The 22,719-nt window shown below is 39.4% G+C and overlaps 2 protein-coding genes across 6 annotated transcripts in view; one reads left to right on the top strand and one right to left on the bottom strand.

Annotated features, from left to right (window-relative positions):
- The window catches only part of rs1a (retinoschisin 1a), a 203,723-nt gene that overhangs the window by 89,045 nt on the left and 91,959 nt on the right, over positions 1-22,719 (bottom strand). The window lies entirely within an intron of this gene.
- cdkl5 (cyclin-dependent kinase-like 5) overlaps positions 1-22,719 on the top strand; it is a 156,360-nt gene that overhangs the window by 54,240 nt on the left and 79,401 nt on the right. For all 5 annotated transcript variants that reach the window (XM_043700477.1, XM_043700475.1, XM_043700476.1 and 2 more), the window contains exon 4: positions 19,534-19,579. In XM_043700477.1, the coding sequence (XP_043556412.1) occupies positions 19,534-19,579 (46 nt within the window). The remainder of the gene's footprint in view (positions 1-19,533; positions 19,580-22,719) is intronic.

The following is a 22,719-nucleotide window of genomic DNA, read 5'->3' as shown; positions in this document are numbered from 1 at the left end:
AGAGGGTGCAGAGAAGGTTTACCAGGATGTTGCCTGGAATGGAGAGGAAGTCGTACGAGGATAGGTTGAGAGTTCTCGGCCTTTTCTCGTTGGAACGGCGAAGGATGAGGGGTGACTTGATAGAGGTTTATAAGATGATCAGAGGAATAGATAGAGTAGACAGTCAGAAACTTTTTCCCCGGGTACAACAGAGTGTTACAAGGGGACATAAATTTAAGGTGAAGGGTGGAAGGTATAGGGGAGATGTCAGGGGTGGGTTCTTTACCCAGAGAGTGGTGGGGGCATGGAATGCGCTGCCCGTGGGAGTGGTAGAGTCGGAATCATTGGCGACCTTTAAGCGGCATTTGGATAGGTACATGGATGGGTACTTAATCTAGGTTAGAAGTTCGGCACAACATCGTGGGCCGAAGGGCCTGTTCTGTGCTGTATTGTTCTATGTTCTACTGAAGGTGAAATAGGATGGCAATATTGACATAGTCAGCAGGATCCAAATGCATAGTTACCATCGGATAGTGTCAGCACGAAACATTGGTGTCTTGACACAGACGGGCCCACAAGGTAAGATTTTAAATCTTGGTCCCTCTGTGTCAGAAACTATCCTCTCGTCGTTCCCTCTCTACTCCTCAGATTCCTCAAACAGTAATTAGTTCAGTCGAGAGACACAATGTCACAAGTGCGCTTGTACGCAGAGGATCAAGTCATGTGCGCTTTATTGGGTGGAGGGGTGTGTGATTGACGTTCCAGTCCTCCGCGGTACTGGGGTGCAAGTCCCCTGGGGTGGGTTTGGTTGAGGTTAGAGTCCTCTGCGTGGTACTGGGGTTCGAGTCTATCAGGTAGGTTGATTTGAGATTCAAGTCCTCCGCATTGTGCTGAGCTTCAAGCTCTGTGTTTGAGGTTTGAGTTTTGTTTAAGTGAAGTTTGAGCTCTATGTTTGTGAGGTTTGAGCTCTGTGTTTAATTGGGATTTGAGTTTTCTATGTTTAATTGGGATTCGGGTTCTCTGTTTAAGTGGGATTTGAGTTCTCCATGTTAAGTTTTTTTTTCAAGCCCCTGTGAGGAGTAAAGTGAGAAAGGGGTTCAATCCCTTAGTGGCAATATTTCAGGCTGTGAGAGTCTTTGTTTAGATTTTAGATTACATTACAGTGTGGAAACAGGCTCTTCGGCCCAACAAGTCCACACCGACCCGCCGAAGCGTAACCCACCCATACCCCTACATTTACCCATTGCCTAACACTACGGGCAATTTAGCATAGCCAATTCACCTGACCTGCACATCTTTTGATTGTGGGAGGAAACCGGAGCACCCGGAGGAAACCCACGCAGACACGGGGAGAATGTGCAAACTCCACACAGTCAGTCGCCTGAGGCGGGAATTGAACCCGGGTCTCAGGCGCTGTGAGGCAGCAGTGCTAACCACTGTGCCACCGTGCCACCCTGGGGGAAGAGTGGCTTGAATTGCAGTACCATATGGTCTGCTGCGAGGGCTTTCTCTGTGTATAAGTGTAACTTCAGTGAGAGGATGCAAAAAAAGAGAAACACTGAAATGAAGGTTGTACTAATACTTGGATTGAAAAAGGAAAGTTTCAATGTAGGTTTGATGTTTAAAATCTTTGGTTTGTTAAAATACTGGTTAGGAAAATCCTTTTAAGTAACTGTTTTGCCTTGTTTGAATCAGGATCTCAATTCAATGTGTTTTGCGCACTGTGCAGTGGGACAGATTTTGTTCTTAGAACAACATTGTCCTTTTTAAAATTATCAAACTTGTAACCTTAAAATAAATTGATTGAGTGCCTTGAGCCCCTGATGTGTTTGAAATTCTACAATGCCTATTTAAAAAGGAACAATTGGATCAGTGATCATGCTTTAATCAGATGAGAGTATTTAATTAAAATGTCTTTGCTGCTGTGTTTTTTCATGCAGAGTGTTCACAAAAAGAAGAGTGCATTTTGTGTTTGATGTTTTTTTACGATTTTAGAGAATATCAGAACTTGAGGATGAGCTGTTTCAGTTCTGTTAATTATTGTTAAGATTTCATTGGCCCCTTCATATTGTAAATTCAAAGAATGTTGATCTCTACCAAAATTGCCATCATAATTTTGATCTGTTTTATTAGCAAGTTTCATTTGGAGAAAAGATTTTAAACTATTCTGCATTTGTTTCCCACTAATATTTGAGATTTAAGTCTTAACTGAAATTGCCTCTTCAATTGCTAAAGCACCAGAAACATTTTGTTTTCTTGCTGTTCCAGACTTTTGAAATACTTAACCTGACAGTTTTCACATTAGCCAAGTATCAATTTGTTACAGGAAAATAATTTTTGAATAACTTGAATGAGATACCCGAAGGTTTGATTTTAGGACCATTGATTGTTGTTTATAATTGACTGAATTGTTTATGCAATACAATTTAGAAATTTATAGGTTGTATAAAACTTCATAATGTCATAATGAACAGAATAACAGACTTCAAAAATTCAAAGAATGGTGAAATAGGCAGACACAGTTTAGTGTAGGTAAATGTGTGACTGTCTTTATACTGATAACCTCCTTGGCAAGGAGGGAATGAGAGAGGAAATGCAAAGCTACTTTCAGCAGCTAACGTCTTCTCTAGAGTTTCTCCATTCACAGGTAAAGTGCACCTTCGGATCACAGCCCACCCCTCCACATGGGAGGATTCTTCAAACTGTATTTACTGTAATGGACTAGTAATTTTTGTTATTATAATCATTGAATGCTGTGTGTCAATGATTTGCTTGGATGCTGGCTGTCAGAGTCTTATGAAAGCTGGTAATGCCATTGTTATCGTGAAATGATAAAAGAAAGGAATGAGAATGCGTATCGAGTATGAGCAGGTAGGGAAAGAGTTAGGTTTTGAGTTTTTGAACCAAGTGGTTCGGCTGAGCATGACTCAGATCAGATAAGAGCTTGCAGTTAACAATGGGGTGCTGGAGGCAAGGGTAATGGGTTGCCAAGGTGGAAAAGCATTCATTATGTAGAGCCATTTAGCAATATTGGAAGCACTCAGTATGTAAGGTCAGTTTAACAAGGTGAAAAGTATTCGTTATGTGAAGCCAGGTAAGGTTAAGAGCATTCATTGTGTAACACCAGATGGCTTAATCTTTGCTGTTGACTCTCGCTGATTATAACGGTCACCAATCAATATGTATGTTGCCTAATCTGGATGCTCCTCCCTATAAAATGACTATATAATTCATTATGAAACTACTGTTCCAGAGAAGACCGTGAACTCATTGTGTCTGTGCATGTGGGCGATCATGCTCTCTCCCTCCAGGGCCCTGAATAACGATGAAGGAGGTAAAGCTATGCTGTGCGTCTGAGCGTTTTGTTTGGACTGAAGAAGAAACGGGATGACACCTTGGTCAATATCTCCTCCAATCACCAGCCATTTTACTATTTCTTATGGTATCTTTGAATGAATTATAATGGTCATGATAAATCCATACCAATCATTGATTAGGTTTTACTTCCAGTTTTGCTCGCCCTATTTTAAAAATCACAAGATGTATGAACAAAAATTGGCTATTTGACTCATGAAGGAGCTTAAAAATGTGTTGTTGGAAAAGCGCAGCAGGTCAGGCAGCATCAAAGGAACAGGAGAATCGACATTTCGGGCATAAGCCCTTCTTTAGGACTCATGAAGTCAATTCTGCCATTCAATGAGATCTTAGCTAATCTGATAATCTTCATTTCTACTTCCTGCCTTATATCGATTCCCTTCCTGATTAAAAGTCTGTCTATCTTGGCCTTGAATATACTAAGTAACAATCCTCTGTGATAAAGAATTCTACAGATTGAATACCCTGTGTGAGAAGAAATTCCTCCTCATCTCTCGTCTTAAATGGACAAATCCTTATTCTGAGATTACTTCCGTTAGACTATCCCACAAAGGGGAAAGCAACTCCCTGCATCCAGCCTGTCAGGTGCACTAATAATCATATGTTTTAGTAAGGTCTGTCATTTTTCTAAACTGCAAACCCAAGCGTACAATCCCAACTTCTCTGAAAATCCCTCCATACTTGGAATCAACTTAATGATTTTTCTCTGGACTGCCTCTAATACAGGTTATCATTGCCTAGATAAGGCAACCAAAACTATTGACAATATTCCAACTGTAGTCTGACTAGTGCCTAGTGTAGTACTATCTCGACTTTCCTATTTTATACTCCATTTCTTTTGAAATAAAAGCCAACCATCCCATTCTTCGCTGTTGAACTTAGATGCAAGCTTTTTGTGATTCATGTATAAGGATCTCCAAATGCCTCTGTGCTGCAGCTTTCTTCAGTCTTTCTCCAAATAAAAATTATTCAGCTCTTCACTTTTTCTTGCCAAAGTGTGTGTTGGAGAGAGATTTCAAAGAGGAGTCTTGAGTCTTGTGTTCAGCAGTTCAAATCAATCTTTACTCTGAGCATCTTACCAACACATCCTGGGAGAAGTCTCTGGAGACAGACTCGAAGACACTTCCCCTCTCCCAACAAAATACAGTTTGTATATACATTCCATGTTACAATAATTACATGCAAATCTCCCCCTGACTGTTCTGCCCCTTCCCACTGCACTATACTGCAAGGGTGTTTTGTTACCTTGTGAAGCTGCGAATGTTTATTATCCCAAGGTTCCAAGGAATAAATAATGTTTTGCAATTGCCCCCTTACAATCTATTTCCGTTGTCCTTTCATGAGGTTATCTATTTATATCTTTCTTGATACATCATTTGACCCTTAGTGTTTACACTGTTTGTCATTCAGTACTCTTTGCTGATGGGATGGGGATACTCTCTACTTTCTACAGCTATTTGTTTCAAGGAATTCAACTAAATTCCTTAACGTTAGTTTCAGTTGCAGTTCCTATGCATGTAGGTATACTGAAATTATACGTAATGGCAATTGCTTAATGGTGGGATCAGACTTTCCCTTCTACACTTTAGATATTGACATTTTTGCTCTTTCCCACTAAGTTTTATGAGGCATTTCATCTTATTTGGTTACCATGTGTATGAACACCACAATTCTAATTGTGAAAACTGCTGCCTCAGCTATCAATTCTCTTCAGGCATCTTATGTTAGCTAAAAGCACATGGACGGCCATTTTATTTTATTTTCTGTTACTGGCAACTTCTGCAGTGCATAATCTCTCATTTTCCCACACTCTTTTCTACCTGCCGAGTTTATGCTCACTCACTTAACCTGTCTGTATCTCTTTGTTGACTTTGTCATTTCAATTAGTTGCCTTCCAACCTATTTTCATAACTATAGTACATTCATTTTTCTCATGCAAGTCACGAAGTATATTGCAAATAATTATGGCGCCAGCACTAATTCCTGTGACATTGTGTTAATTGCAGGTTGCCATCCTGAAAATGTCTCCTTTATCTTAACTCTCTTCCTTTGATTAGTTAATCAGTCCTCTATCCGTGCTCATATACTGCCCCTCCACCTCCACACAGACACTCAGTCAAAGACAGAGATACACCCCTATGGGGTTATGAGGAGACGCAGAAGTACTTCAATAATATATGGGGTTGTAATGGCTTCATGTACCTGATAAAGTAGAAGCAGGCTAAAAATTTTATATAGAAGTGCTATCGAAGACAAAACAAAAATTGAAAGACTGAAAACATGCAAACCATCAGGTCAAATGATTCCTGCACAACTACTTCTCATTTAGCTTTAGATTTTAAGATGTTTGCTAAGTACTTATGCTGAGGTGCTGGGTGTCACCACCAATACAAAGTGCATCATAAAAATCAGCTACTTCCTGTCAAAGGTTCTTCTGTTGGGCTTTACTTGATGTCGATGCTGGCCATTTCTTAAGGCCTTGTGAGAAAATTGTCTTTTGGTTTAACAGTGAGTTTGTTGACTAATCATCTTTCATGTATTATAATTGAGAATGGTACTGATGTGTTTTGAAAGTTTTCTTTTCTGTACAAAAACTGATGAAAAATATTATTTCAACTTAAGGTGGTGGTGTTGAAATGCCCAAAACAAAAAAAAAATGGTGAAGGTGGTGTTAGATTACTTTTAGATTTAGATTACTTAGTGTGGAAACAGGCCCTTCGGCCCAACAAGTCCACACCGACCCTCCGAAGAGCAACCCACCCCAGATCCATTCCCCTACATTTACCCCTTCACCTAGCACTATGGGCAATTTATCATGGCCAATTCACCTAACCTGCACATCTTTGGACTGTGGGAGGAAACCGGAACACCCGGAGAAAACCCACACACACACACGGGGAGAATGTGCAAACTCCACACAGACAGTAGCCCGAGGCGGGAATTGAACCCAGGTCTCTGGGGCTGTGAGGCAGAAGTGCTAACCACTGTGCTACCATGCCGTGTTGGATGTGGAAGATTCCTGGGATGAGAGGATTAGGGTTAGGGTTAGCATCGGGTTGAATAAATGTATATTCTTTTGGAGTTTTAAAAAAAAAGATGTAATCGTGATATACACAGTTCTTTTAAAAGGTTTGACATGGTAGATGCTGAGAGACTTGTTCCCATCGATGGAGAGCAGCGATCTTGAAATTGTAGTGTCAGAATAAGGGGTTGGCATTTAAGAATGAAATGACAAGTTGCTATGTTGAAAGTGTTGTGAATATTGTTAATTCTCTCCAAAAGGCTGTTATTGAATGTATTCAAGGTTGAGATTGATAGATTGTTCTTGCTGAAAGGTGAAATTTTATTACTCTTATTTTTCTAAGTTGGCGAAGTGACCTCTTCATTTGCACACAGAAGGAAAACAGCTTCTCACAAATTAATTGAGTTTGACGAACTCTGTAAAACTACACTTGTCCCTGTCATTGTTTCCTTTTTGTTGCTGAATATTTTGAGATATAAACTCATGGTCTATAAATATTTACATGAAACAATTATTTAATTACTGTTGTTTTTTTTCTCAGTCTAACCTAAATTTGATTTGAATGTAAGCGGTCATACCTTTGAGTCAGTGCATAGCAATGCATTGAACAGGATTTCATAACTTCTAGAAATAGTGCTTAATTGTGAGATTATAAGTAACTTGTACACATTACCACATAACAAACTTAATCTTGTGTAGGTGGCTATGGAGGAACTGTCAACTAATGCAATAATCTTCATGTTGATTTGGATCTGCCAGTATTCTATTCAGTTAGAAGATATAACCATATCACTTCTATAAGCATTATAAGCAAGAAAATAGTTTGAGATTGTAGTGTGCTTGATGGAGAAATCTTTTTTGATCTTTCAAATTTGTCCAAAAATAAGCATATAATTATGTACTTGCCACAAAAATGCAATTAGCTCTCATGTTATAGTTTCTAGACTGCACAGACTTGTTTTTCACTTGAATTTCTTAGAAAAAGAAAAATCCTATTTATTCTTACATTTCCAAAAGAAATGTATAAAGCAGTACATGGAGTTCAGAAAATGTTTGTCAATGACTCCTTGATAATCTGCAATCATTTTTTGTGCTGTAATATATAACAAAATGAGAATGGATTGCTTAATTTAAGGCTTATTTTGCCTTTGAGTCATTTATTGTCACTGACGAGTTGAATCAACCATGTGATTAGTTAATTGTAGTGGTTTGATTTGTATAGATAATTCTTACACAAGACGTGCTTTTTAATAAAGGTCAACTTATTTTTTTCCTGTGATTAAAATTATTTACTTCTGTAGGTCTTCTCTGTTAATGAGACACTAATTTAGGTGCATCATATTTGCAGCTGACCTAAGATAAATATCTGAATCCTGTTTGTAAAACTTGGCACAAATTGGTTTAAAAACTGCCCTGTCCAGTAAATTTATCAATTCTTATTGAAACTATATTGAAATGTGAGCAATAGAATACATGTAATCTGACTGTATTTTATTAGAACTTGCAAATTGAACTGGAAACTAAAATTGACATCTAAATGAGAAAATTATTAATGTTTTGATGTGACTCTGAGAACTTGTCAACAATTTATTTTGAAAATTTGATCCATCATCAACAACAGTAGACAGCAAAATGCACACTTCTGTGAACTAAAATATAATTCTTTGTAGCAGTTTTTGTTGTTGCAGTCCAATACTATATTACTTTTTGGCTTGAAAGTCTTTCATAATCTGACACAATAATATATGAAGGGAACAATTCCAAAATTAATTTTGAGATCTACGAATAATCTTCATTACATTATTAATGGTGATTATATGCCCCTAGGCTTCATATTGGTGCATATTAATATTTGAAAAGAAGATTGCTCAGTTACTAAACGTTTTAGACTTTATTATCATATTGCTGAGTAACGGTAGTGACCCCAACTGTCAATTTTTTATGGTAGATTGGTTTTGGTAACTTCACTGAAAAAGGAATACCTTTTCAGCACAATTGATTGTAACCTTACTGTGAAGCCTCTTCCAAGGATGCCTACCTTGAAGAAGTTCTCCTCCCTCTACAAGTGTCTCACGCTCTCTCGCTCTCTGCACTGCCCAGGTCATCATCTCGGCCCTGAAGCTCTTAAGACCTATCACATTCTCAGCTAGCTTCCCATTTATCTCTCAGCCCCCTTGGGCCACTCCCTCGAGCCACTCCCTCATTCCTAATGAAGAGCTTATGTTGCAACATCGATTTTCCTGCTCCTCTGATGTTGCCTGACCGGCTGTGCCTTTCCAACACCACGCTCTTTGACTCTGATTTCCAGCATCTACAGTGCTCACTTTCTTCTAATTTTTAATTTACACTTGATTTGTCCAGTAAGTCAGTTAATGTAGGTTATACAAATTCCCCTTCTCCACTTGTGACTCCATACTTGGTTGACATAACTATTAGGGATGGGCAGTAAATGATGGCCTAGCCAATGGCATCCACATCCTATGAATGAATTAAAAAAAAACCTGTGGTGCATTGGAAGTGTCTTTACCCATGGATGGGTGGGCCCAGATTCAACTCCCACCTGCTCCACAGATGTGTAATGACATCCCTGAGCAGGTTGATTAGAAAAATAGGTTGTATAAAAAAATAACTTGCTACATTTAAAGTGAGAGGGAAAAGATTTAAAAAGGACCTGAGGAGTAACTTTTTCATGCAGTCTATCAAATGAGCTGCCAAAGGAAGTGATAGAGGCAACTACAATTAGAACATTAAAAGGCATCTGGATGGGAAATGAATCAGAAGGGTTTCAAGGGATATGCTAGCAAATGGGGCTAGGTCAGATTTGGATATTTGGTTGGTGCAGACAAGTTGGACTGAAGAGTCTGTTGCTGTGTTGTGTGATTCTATGTCTGTCACTTTGTCACCCTCATCTACCAAGAATGCTTTTACTGGCATTCAAATCTTGTTACTGGCCAACCTGAATGGTTGAAAAGTTCTTGATAATTCATTACCATATCATTTGGGAGAAAATGTGTCCAAGGACATTGTACAGTAAGTCTTAGGACTCTTTCTATGTCCTGGGTACACACTTTGGTGCATACTTTAAAATCCTGAGGCCTAAAGTTGCTGAACTTCAGCATGGTAGTTGTAAAATGCATAATTTTATAATTAACTGCCTTGTCTTTTCTAACATAAATATATTTTTAAAATTTGGAATTTTAAGTAGGAGAAGCCAGTATCCTGGGTTTGTTGTTTGCTTATATATATGCACATGCCTGCACATATGGTGTCAAAAGAACAACTAATATTTGGGAATCCAATCAACTGTTCGATCCTGTTTGCCTGTTTATCCATTCTATATTAATTACTTAGTAAAATGTTCCTTCTTGATGAAGGAAACTGCGGTGCAGCATCATTCATATTTATAGATGAACATGACAAAAATGCTAATTGACAACTTTTTGCTGTCTGTGCTATTGAAAGAGCGGAGAAGATTAACAATCTCTTATTTAAAGCTTTTAATGGCCAGTATTTCCATTTCTGTTTATTATCTGTTAGCAACTATTTCCATTGATTAAAGAAATCGTTGTTGATCTATAGCACAGTAATGATTAATTTTAAGGCTACCTATTCAAATTGATGTGACTAGACAAACCTGAGGTTAATTAAAGGTACTTCAAGTTTTTGCAATGTTTCATTTACATGGTCAGGTGCTTGTGCATATCAAATTCGTGCAAAAAATTGAAAAATTACTTGCATTCTCCTTGCCTTTTTTAAAGCATGATACAAATATTTGTCTGTGTGACATTGCAGTATGGAATAAATAAATTCTGCACAAGTTGACCTACTCTTGGGAAATGAGGCAAGGCAACTGACTGAGGTGTCAGTGGGAGTACTTTGGGGCCAGCAACCATAATTCTATTAGCTTTAAAATAGTGATGGAAAAGGATTGACTAGATCTAAAGGTTGAAGTTCTAAATTGGAGGAAGTCAATTTTGATAGCTATAGGCAAGAACTTTCAAAAGTTGATTGGGGGCAGATGTTTGCCATAAAGGGATAGCTGGAAAATGGGAAGTTTTCAAACATGAGGTAAGGAAAATCCAGAGACAGTATGTTCCTGTTCGGGTGAAAGGCAAGGCTGGTCAGCGTAGGCAATGCTGAATGACTAGACAAATTGAGGCTTTGGTCAAGAAAAAGAAGGAAGCATATGTCAAGTAGCACAGCAGAGATCAAGTAAATCCTTAGAAGAGTATAAAGGCAGTAGGAGTATACTTAGGAAAATCAGGAGGGCAAAAAGGGGACATGAGATAGCATTGGCAAACAGGGTTAAGGAGAGTTCAAAGAGATTTCATAAATACATTAAGGACAAAAAGGTAACTATGGAGAGAATAGGGCCACTCAAAGATCAGCAAGGTAGTCTATGTGTGGAACTGCAGGAGATGAGGGAGATAATAAACGAGTATTTTGCATCAGTGTTTACTGTGGCGAAGGACCTGGAAGATGTAGAGAATGTAAGGAAATAGATGGTGACATCTTTAAAAATGTTCATATTGCAGAGGAGGTGGTGCTGGATGTCTTAAAATGCATAAAGGTGGATAAAACCCCGTAGGGGAGTACCATAGAACTCTGTGGAAAGCAAGGAAAGAGATTGCTGAGCCCCTTGCTGAGATAATTGTATCATCGATAGTCACAGGTGAGGTGTCTGAAAACTGGAGGTTGGCAAAAGCGGTACCACTATTTAAGAAAGGTGGTAAGGATAAGCCAGCAAACTATAGACCAGTGAGTCTGACATTGGTGGTGGGGAAGTTGTTGCAGTGATTTCTGAGGGACAGGATTTTCATGTATTTGGAAAGGCAAGGACTGATTAGGAATAGTCAGCATGACTTTGTGCGTGGGAAATCGTGTCTCATGAATTTGATTGAGTTTTGTGAAAATGTAACAAAGAGGATTGATGAGGGCAGAGCGGTAAATGTCATCTATATGGACTTCAGTAAGGCGTTCAACAAGGTTCCTCATGGTAGACTGGTTAGCAAGTTTAGATTACGTGTAATAGAAGGGCAACTAGACATTTGGATACGGAACTGTCTCAAAGGTAGAAGACAGAGGGTGGTGGTGGAGGGTTGCCTTTCTGACTGGAGGCCTGTGATCATTGGTGTGCTACAAGGATCCGTGCTGGGTCCACTGCTTTTCATCATTTATATAAATGATTTGGATGTGAGCATAAGAGGTATAGTTAGTAAGTTTGCAGATGACACCAAAATTGGAGGTGTAGTGGACAGCGAAGAAGGTTACCTCAGTGTACAACAGGATTTTGATCAGATGTGCCAATGGGCCGAGAAATGGCAGATGGAGTTTAATTTGGATAAATGTGAGGTGCTGCATTTTGGAAAGGCAAATCAGAGCAGGACTTATACACTTAATGGAAAGTAAGTAAGTTAGCTCGCTGAGCTTGAAGATTTTGTTTTCGACGTTTCGTCACCATACTAAGTAACAACATCAGTGAGAGTCTCCAGTGAAGCACTGATGGTATGTCCCGCCTCTCTATTTATAGGCCTTGGTTTCCTAAGATGGGTGATGTTATTTCCGGTCTCAGAAACTTGCCACCAGAATAGAGGAACACCCTCTAGCCACAAAAAGACACAACCCACTATCACTAGTTTCCATACATACAGACAAAGAAGGACACCACTTGACTAAGACAACACACACATCCTAGGACAGGTGAAATGAAGACACGCACGAGAATTCTTAGAGACATGGCATTCTAACCAGAGGTCCGTCAATAAACGTATTGATTTAGATCCTATCTACCTTCCCTTGCGAAAAAAAGAACCGGAAATGGCATCCTTCACCTAAAGAGACCAAGACCTATAAACAGAGAGGCGAGACATACCACCAGCACTTCAACAGAGAGTCTCAATGATGTTACCTAGTATGGTGACGAAACGTCTGAAAACAAATCTTCCAGCTCAGCGAGCTAATTTACATACATAAGATCAACCTGAGCTACAAGTCTTTTCTAAAATCGCTAACTTGATGGTAATATCCTGGGGAGTGTTGCTGTACAAAGAGAACTCGGAGTGCAGGTTCATAGTTCCTTGAAAGTGGAGTCACCGGTAGATAGGATAGTGAAGTTGGTGTTGGGTATGCTTTTCTTTATTAGTCAATGCATAGATTATAGGAGTTGGCAATTCATATTGCAGCTATACAGGACATTAGTTAGGCCACTTTTGGAAGGATGTTGTGAAACATGAAAGGGTTCAGAGAAGATTTAGAAGGATGTTGCCAGGGTTGGAGAGTTTGAGCTATAGGGAGAGGCTGAATAGACTGGGGCTGTTTTCCCTGGAGTATTTGAGGCTGAGAGGTGACCTTAGAGGTTGATAAAATCAAGAGGGGCATAGATCGGGTAAATAGCAAAGGTCTTTTCCCTGGTGTTGGGGAGTCCATAACTAAAAGGCATAGGTTTCAGATGAGAGGGAAAAGATTTAAAAGGGATCTAAGGGACAGCTTTTTCATGCAGTTTGTGGTGCGTGTATGGAATGAGCTGCCAGAGGAAGTGGTGGAAGCTGGTACTTTAACATTTAAAAGGCATCTGGATGGATGTATGGTTAGGAAGAGTTTCGAGGGATATGGGCCAAGTGTTGACAAATGGGACAAGATTAGTTTAGGTTATCTGGTCAGCATGAATGCGGTGGACTGAAGGGTCTGTTTCCATGCTGTACATCTCTGAATCTAGGTTAATTTGATAAGTTCTGACCAGTATTTTTGTTTGTGCATTTAAATTATTTAGGACTTCCATATTTTTCAACTTCCAGATAAGTACAGTGTGCTTTGGTAGTAGATCAATTTAATTCACCTTCCATGCAGACGAACCAGCCAGTAATCTTAAAAATATTAAATTGATGCTAAAATTCTTGAAAATATAAAATTGTAAAATATCACTCAGAATTTGAAAACCAGTGTTTTATTTGCTACTTGTACTTTTTTTCTCTGAATTGAAGACTTCTGTGTGATTTCTGAAAATGCAGAAGCACTTGTAGTGCACAACACTTTTGGTAACCACAGTATGAAGGAATAATATAAGAAATTTGGACTGTAATCATCTTTTGAGATTTTTAATTCTGCTGACATAGATTGTGAAATAAACAGTCAGTCTGTTATTTTTAATTAGTAACAAATTGGAAAATATAGAAAGGAAAAAGAGTGGAAGAAACTGAACAGGTAAGGCAGAGAAGTTAATAATGGCACTAATTTGCAACTGAACAGAAGTGTGATGGATTTTCTGCTGTTGAAGAAAGTGGAAAGGGATAAATAGAACAAAAGGAAAGGCCAGGGAAAGATTAAAGGGTTTGGAGGAGGAGATTAGAAATCACATGTGCCATAGGACATAAGACAATGTGAGTGGTAATAGCTGTAGAGAGGGGACAGTAAATTGGTCCAGAATAGGTATTAACGAAATAAATGTCAGTTCTGATTGAAGGCAAAAACATTAAAATAAGATACATTTGGGGCCAATAATTGAAATTGGAGGCTGTTCATGGTCTAAAGTTATTGAAGTTATTATTGAATCCAGAAGACTAATTTGTATAACTGGAAAGTAAGGTGCTGTTCATTTAACTTGCATTGGTTTTCACTTGAACACCACAGCAGGCCTTAGACAGAAGTATGAGCGTGAAAGCAAGATGGTATATTAAATTGACAAGTGACCAAAAGGTTGGGATTATGCTTGTGAACTGACTAGAGATGTTCTGCAGTTGATCTCCCCGTGTAGAGGAAACGGTGTTTTGAGTTGCAAACACAGGAGAATAGATTGAAAGGAGTAAAAGTAAATTATTGCTTTGTGTGGAAGGAGTATCTCGGACAGAACCTTGATGAGTGAGGAAAAAGGAGTTAACAAGGACAATGTTCCATTGCATAGGATGTACTTTGGGAATGGGTGAGGATTGAATTGGGTTGTTGTGAATGGATTGGCCTCTTTGGAATGTTGATATGGGAGAGGAAGATGTGTTTGGTTCAGGTTGAGGTTGTAGTTGAGGTTGTAGGTTTGCTCATGAGCTGAAAGGTTTGTTTTCAGCCGTTTCGTCACCATGCTAGGGAACCATCAGTGAGCCTCTGGTGAAGCACTGGTGTTCTGTCCCGCTTTCTATTTATGTGCCTTGGTCTCTTCAGGTGGGTGATATCATTTCAGGTTGTTCTCAGAGGTTGGTAAGTGGAGTCCAAGTGGGTGTGTTTATCTATTGAGTGCTAGGCCTCGAGGAATTCCTGTGCGTGTCTCTGTTTAGCCTTTCTTAGGATGGATGTGTTGTCCCAGTCAAAGTGGTGTCCTTCTTCATCTGTATGTAAAGACCCAAATGATGGTGGGTCATGTGTTTTGGTAGCTAGTTGGTGTTCATGTAACCTGGTGGCTAGTTTTCTGCCTGACTGTCTGATGTGTTTTCTGCAGTCCTTGCATGGTATTTTGTAAATGACATTTGTTTTGCTGGTTGTTGGGATCGGATCCTTTAGGTTCATCAGTAGCTGTTTCAGTTCGTTGGTAGGGTTGTGGGCTACCATGATGCCAAGGGGTCGGAGTAGTCTGGTGGTCATCTCCAAAATGTCTTTGATGTATGGTTGTGTGGCTAGAGTTTCTGGGCATGTTGTGTCTACTTGTTTGGGTTTGTTGTTTAAGAATGGGCTAACTGTGTTTATTGCGTACCTGTTCTTCTGTTCTTAGTTCCTGCGTGTTGCAGTGTATTGTGGCCCATTTAAATAATGTCCTGATGCAGCTCCATTTGTGGGTGTTGTGATGAGTCCTTCTGTAGTTAAGTTTCTGGTCTGTCTGTGTTGATTTCTTGTGGATGCTGGTCTCCAGTTCTCCATTAACTGTTTGTTCCACTGTGACAAATAGGAAGGGGAGTCTTGTTGTTCTCCTCCTGTTTTGTGAAATTTATGTCAGTAAGGATGTTGCTGATAATGTTGCAAGTTTCCTCTAATTTGTTCCACTTTGTGATGACAAAGATGTCATCCATGTAGTGGACCCGAAGTTTCTGTTGGATTGTGGGGAGGGCTGTTTGTTTAAGTCTCTACATTACTGCTTCTGCTCAGAAACCTACTATTGGTGATCCCATGGGTATTCAATTGATTTGTTTGTTGGCCTTGTCATTGAAGGTGAAGTGCGTAGTGAGGCATAGGTCTACTAGCTTGAGGATGTTGACCTTGCTGATGACGTTAGTGCTGTCTGGTGTTTATGTCCTTAGTTTGTCTTGTAGTTTGGTATTTCTTTGGCCAGGTGTATGGTGGTGGTATTATACTAGAGTTGGCAGAATGTGGCAGAATATAGAGGTTGGAGGGTTGAAATTGAGGACAAGGAAGACCTTATAGTGATTCTGAGTTGAGTGGAAGGACGGGGAAAGGGCAAAAGTGCGCAAAATAAGTCCAACGCAGTTGATGGCCCTGAAAACCACTGACAGAGGGATTGACAGTTGAGACACCTCAAAATCATTATTGGAGACAGAGGCATCATTGAAACAAATACAACAGAGAGAGAGAGAACCTGGGGAAATGGAATTGATCTTTGTAGAAAGCTGGTTGTGAAGAAGTTGAGATATGAGAGTCAGTGGGCTTATAATGAGTGTTAGTAGACAACCTGTCCCTGGAAATGGAGGACAAAATGTCAAGGAAATGAAGTGTTAAAGATGAAGTGAGAAAACTGAAAGAACCATGGATATTGGAAGCCAAGTTGAATAACTTCTCAGTTTTCACAGAATCACAGAATTATGATGATGTAGCAGGAGGCCATTCAGCCTATCGTGCCTGCACTGTTTTGGATTTAGATTTTCACTTTTGGGTGAAAGCAGGAAGCAGTATCGATCTTGTAATGAATTATCTAGAAATAGAGTTGCAGTAGTCCCTCTCCTACCGAGAAGGATAGGAAGCAATATTTCATATAACTCTCATAAGGACTGTTATAAATTGTGCCCATTTCGGTACTCGGAGTCCCATTTTTCATTTGAAGTAAGTGAGACAAGTTAAATGAGAAATTGTTCAACTAAAGAATAGTAAGGTTTAACAGGTGGAGGAGGCTTCTTATCCTTCTCGGTAGGAGAGGAACTACTGCAAATCTATTTCTAGACCGTTCATTATTGTATCGGTACTGCTTCCTACCATCATGAAGTTGAAGGCGTGTACTGTACCTTTGGGAGAGTGAATGCTGTTCTGCGCTGAGAGCTTAAGAGCAGTGTCAGTGAACTGGAAAATTGAAAATATGTTACATTTGGCTGTGAAATAGATACCCGAGTTGGTACTGTTTTGACAACTGTTCGAATTTAACCAGTTGAGTTTGAATTTATTGTTTTGCCATTTTTAAAATTATATTTTAAAACTAAGTGTAATTTATTCATATTTATTTCTTACCAAGCCAAGATTTCCATCTTCTGTTTCTTCACAAAATTCAAAACTGAGATTAAACTTCACCAGCATTGCACACAATAAACTATTAAGTGTTTTGTTTTACTCTGATTATAGTGCAGGTCTATCGAACTGGCATTTACTTAGGCTAGCTACTTTCAGTGAGCCGTAAACCACAAGATGTTCAGAACTCGACTAACCCTTTCAACAGATAGCAAATTGAAATCAGAGAACCCCACTTAGCTCCAGCTATCTTCTGTATTATGCTGAGATGCCTTCAAACTGACCTTATCACTAATTATCACTATCTTAGAATTGCTATTGTAAACAAATTAAGGAAATTGAGTTGTACAACCATTCACCTTTTGCTGAACACAAAAACATTTTTCTGGAATGCCCTTATAAGGATTGCAGATGTCACATCTCATGAGACTATCCGATGTTGGCAAAACCATAAATTCAAACTCTATTGGGTTTTCATATTCTGGAGCATAATTTAAACTGGTTAAATTTAAATTATCAAAACCGCCACAAACTCCGACATCTATTTCACAGCCAAATGTTACATATTTTAAATTTTCCAGTACACTCTGAGACTGCTCTTGTAACCTCTCAGTGCAGAACAGCATTCACTCTCTCCCAAAGGCAAAGAACATGCCTTCAAAAATCTAAATCCAAAGTGCAATGGGCACAACAGACTGAATGGCCTCCTGCCACAACATCATCAGTCTGTGATTCAATTAAAGGATAATAAACTCAGCTAGGTAGAGGAAGCTTGTGATTGATGGGAACCATTGAGGTCTGCGTTCATGAAATAAGTGAATAGCCCTCAAGCTGTCCTGGGGAAGAGCTGGTGGTCAAGACCAGGTTGCCGAATCTGGTGAAATGACTGAGGTTCAGAAGAATCATGAATATACATTGCGAGACTGATCAAAGGGGAAAAAACAGAGTTAAGATAAAACAAAATAAGTTGAGTTCTACAGTAACAAGCTGAAATGATGGGATTTCCGGAGTAGTGCAGTTTGTGAATTTTGAGAAAAAGGTAAATGTAGGCTATGAGAGATTGCGAAAGTTAAAGATGCTTTTGGGAATTTTAGCATCCATTGCTATTACCAGTTGCTAAGGATACTGTTGGTCATCTCAGGATTCTATTTTTGATTTTCAATCTTGTGTATGTTCTATTCATATTCCAAAACATTAAATAAGTACCTGAACAACTGCATTTAGAAGTTGATGTTTCCTTGTAAACTGTACCTCCTCTATCGTCTACAGTTTTCCTTCTATTTTTGTCCCATGAAGCCTGGTTCTTGAATCAAACTTTTACTGACTTTTTGGAAGAAGAATTAAAACTGCTGTTGTGATTTTATTCAGTCCTCAAAAGGATTAGTTATTGGTTGCTTAAGCCATGTAAATGTGAGTATCCCAAGCATAGATCTAATGCAGATAAATTAAATTTTTTGAAGTTATTATGTACATGAGTGTTAATAATAGATGGACCTGTTGCCATTTTAGGAGAAAGTGAGGTCTGCAGATGCTGGAGATCAGAGCTGGAAATATGTTGCTGGAAAAGCGCAGCAGGTCAGGCAGCATCCAGGGAACAGGAGAAACGACGTTTCGGGCATAAGCCCTTCCTGAAGAAGGGCTTATGCCCGAAACGTCGTTTCTCCTGTTCCCTGGATGCTGCCTGACCTGCTGTGCTTTTCCAGCAACACATTTCCAGCTCTGTTGCCATTTTAGGCAGGTTGAATCAGTATTGAGCACACCAATCTCCTTTTATTCTGATTCAGCAGTTTATTCGATCCTGAACTGAGGCTGGAAGGCAACAAAATTCAGGTTTCTCCCCCTGCATTGATATACTGGGAAGCCACTTTTTGATTCTATGAACCACAGCCAGACAGCGTTTCAGAAGGATTGAAAATTGTTCATAAGGAATTGGTCCGGGTGGGTTACTGTTTGGAGAGGTTGGTGTGAACTTGTTGGGCCGAAAGGCCTGTTTCCACCCTGTAGGGAATCTATAATTTGATGCCTTCTAATTCAAAATTGGCCCAATTCAAACAGAATCTTGGAATTATAATAGTAGCAGTCCAGATCAATTATTTGGCCTTTCTGTTCATGTTGCCTTTCGAAGAGCTGCTCAGTGAATCCCAATCTTCTTCCCCTGGCCTTGCATTTTTTTTCTCTCTTGTTGAATATCCAATTGAGTTTTGAAAATAAGTGGGCAACTCACTACATATGGTCATCAGATGTTATTGCACTTCAACATGTTTTTCAATTTTGCAGTTAAAATATTGGTATGTCAGTACAATGTATTAATTATCTATCAAAGATATAACTTACTTAAGTGCAGCTTTATAATGCTGAACTGTTGCTGATTTTTCATTTATTCCAATTTATTCTTTTGCCAATTTCAAGCTAAAAGTGACTGAAGGACTTTTGGACAGCTTGGGTTAAAAAGAAAAGAATAGACCAGGCAAGCTTTGTTTGCTTTTGAAACCAGGCCTGCAGGCTAATTGGAGTGAGTTTGCCACTCTGAGGCATACGTGCCACCAACCATATCTGGTTGCTGAGCCATAATTGACAAAGCTAAAGCTTAAAACATGCTTTAGCTTGTTTTTGCAATAGTTTGTGCTTGCTCATTAGTTAATTGGTGGATCACTTTGAATGTTAGGAAAGTAGCTTAACTTTTGTTTGTCAATCTTGCCCACTGCATTCAGATACCAATTAATGCTAATGGGTTAAAATTACAGTCTTGGGAGTTTATTTTTGATAATTTGTATTTTTATTTGTTGTAGGAAACCAATGAAATTGTGGCTATCAAGAAGTTCAAGGACAGTGAAGGTATGTGCAACCTTTCACAAAGGACACATTACTGTCCTGCCTAATGGCCATGTAAAATTCTACAGCTGACGATGACTACAAAATGAGTTGTTGATTGGAGAAAATATTTCTTGCGTATCTTTATCGTGGCGTATAGTTGTGCATAAACTTTCACATGTGTAGCTTCATATTAATTGCCACATGATATTAAGTCATTTCAGTAATAATAAATTCTTATTTCATGGTAATGTTTTGCTTAATTCTCCATCTCCTTGATTTTTTATGAGCTTTCCTATCTTGCTGAATGAAGCATAGATTGAACATATTCCAAGAATAAGAAAATAAATTGTAAGTGCTTTTGCAGATACAGGTACTTAAAAAAAGAAGATAATGCGGCCATGGTAAAAGCTGGTCCTTAGAAGCAGAAAGAGAAATTATGGGGAGTGAAAAAAATAGCAGAAATTTTGAATCAACATTTATTATCCCTCTTAACTGTAAGATAGAAGGAGCAATAGATGGAACAAATGACATACCAGAAATAAAGGATAACTTAGGTCATAAAAAGAGTAAGAGGGTAGGATGATTCATTCCAACTGCCTCAAAAGGTGGTGAAAGCAGAGTCCTTGACTGTTTTCAAGTCTGATTTTGGTAGATGCTCAATAGGGATGATGGTATCATGGATAGATGGGAATGCAGAATCGTTCGATCAATTATAATCATATTGAATGTTGGAATTGTGCTACACCACTGGGTGCTTATGATGAGATGTGGCCATTCTGTTTTGCACATCACTACCTGGCAGAGATCATTAAAATTGGACAGAGACCTACTTGTGGTTTGCTTCTACCTTGAATTTTGTTTGCCTGGTATCATCTGAGACCAAATCATGCTGCGTAGAATCCCACAGACATCTATGATTTTGGCATTAGCACCAGCTGGATCTAATCATCACCAAACACTGCAGTATTCTCAATGCACAGCTATCACAGTGATGATTGAAGATGATCACTACCTAGGGTGCACCAGAGATAGAATACAACTCTTGAAGGTTTTGCCTTCAAGGTAGAAATGAACACCATGATATAAATCAGCCACAATACCTACCTACCTAGGATGAAGCATTTTCTCAACTCAGTTGAATAGGTGATTTCTGGCATTCCCATACAAAACGCTCAATTGAAATGGAACATCCTTCTAGACACCAACTCCAATTAGCACTCTCAAAATACAGGAAGCAAGATTGAAATAAATTTGAATATTTTGAGGTTAATATCACTTCATGCCAAGCTGTTTGCGTTCATTAATTACAGGAGAGGTCTGAGCAAAGAAGCTTCTGAGAGTACTAAGGGCCATTTGAAATAGAATCCCAACAGACTGTTTAGTGGTATGCTAATTGGTTACAACTTTGCATGAATACTTAGATGTCCAACTACTTAATGGTGGGAGACCAAAAAGGCAATGGGTTCATTAGCAAAGAAAATGACTCAATTGAAAACCAAGGCGGGGAGGTCATCACAGAATACAGTATAGTGGTTGAAGAGATAGTTAGACATCGATCTTGCATTCCAGACATCAGCATTCCAGAAGATCTGTAGAAATCTCTGGTCTGCTAGAGGGAGAGTGCAACTCCATAGTGTGATGTAGAAATTTTGACTTGTACACCAACAAGGACTATTGTGGTGATTGCAATAACGTGGATTAATCTCCCTACTGAGCATCATGAGAAAAGTATTCATCAAAATTGACCTTGTCAGTCTAATGATTCTTCAGTGAATTGCTTCTTGCTGGTGTTATCACATGAGCATTCTGTACAAAGGAACACATTTTCAAGAGATTCAAGAACAACGGCAATATGAATAAGAATGCCATGGTGCCAGTCTATTAAACCTATGTCCTCTGCACATGCTCTACAGTGCGATGAGACCTGAACAATTTATGCTAGGTAGGAGAAAGGGATAAGAGTGTAATGCTGGAAAAGCACAACAGGTCAGGCAGCATCCGAGGAGCAGGAAAATCGATGTTTCGGGCAAAAGCCGTTCATCAGGAATGGGGCTGGGAGCTTTTGCGATGGAGAGATAAATGGGAGGGGGGGGAGGTAGCTGAGAGTGCAATAGGTGGATGGAGGTTGGGGTAAAGGTGAGAAAGGAGGGTGGAGTGGATAGGTGGGAAGCAAGATGAACATATGGGATGGTGCTGAGCTGGAAGGTTGGAACTGGGCTAAGATGGGGAGAGGAAAAATGAGGAAATTGGTGAAATCCACATTGATGCCAAACGTTCTTCCTCCAGTTGTTGGGTGGTAAGGGAGTGTGATGGAGGAGGCCCAGGACCTGCGTGTCCTTGGCAGAGTGGGAGGGAGAGTGAGTGTTCCGCCGAGGCGTGGTAGGGTTGATTGGTATGGGTGTTCTGGAGATGTTCTTGGAAGCGCTCTGCGAGTAGGCATCCTGTCTCCCCAATGTAGAGGAAACAGCATTGGGAGCAACGAATACAGTAAATCCTGAATCAGGATGAGTGAACAGCAAAATGGTATTATACAAAGAGTACAAAAATTTTTAATTTACTATCAGTTAAGACTCAAATCAATTTTGACATCACTCTCAATTCTTGTGTTACAGTCCTTAGCTCAATGAACTTCAAATACAAAACCTCACTTGTCATCTATCACTTGGGCGGCATGGTGGTTCAGTGATTAGCATTGCTGCCTCACAGCACCAGAGTCCCAGGTTCGATTCCAGCCTTGGGCGACTGTATGGAGTTTGCACATACTCCCGTGTCTGTGTGGGTTTCCTCCTACAGTCCAAAGATGTGCAAGTCAGTTGAATTGGCCAAGCTAAATTATCCATAGTCTTAGGTGCATTAGTCAGAGGGGAAATGGGTCTGGGTGGGTTATTCTTCGGAGGGTTGGTGTGGACTGGTTGGGCCGAAGGGCCTGTTTCCACACTGTAGGGAATCTAATATAATCTAATCTAATCTAATCTAATCTAAATGACGTGTAGAAGTGCAGGTGAAACTTTGATGGATATGGAAGGCTGTGTGAGAACAGGTTTTGCAATTCCTCGGGAGTGTTGCTGAACAAAGAGACCTTGGAGTGCAGGTTCATATCTCCTTGAAAGTGGAGTCGCAGGTAGATAGAATAGTGAAGAAGGCATTTGGTATGCTTTCCT

The sequence above is a fragment of the Chiloscyllium plagiosum genome, chromosome 12 (genome assembly GCF_004010195.1).
Source record: "Chiloscyllium plagiosum isolate BGI_BamShark_2017 chromosome 12, ASM401019v2, whole genome shotgun sequence".
Classification (NCBI taxonomy): domain Eukaryota; kingdom Metazoa; phylum Chordata; class Chondrichthyes; order Orectolobiformes; family Hemiscylliidae; genus Chiloscyllium; species Chiloscyllium plagiosum.
Note: the sequence above shows the minus strand (reverse complement) of the source record. Positions and strands in the feature narration are given on the sequence as shown.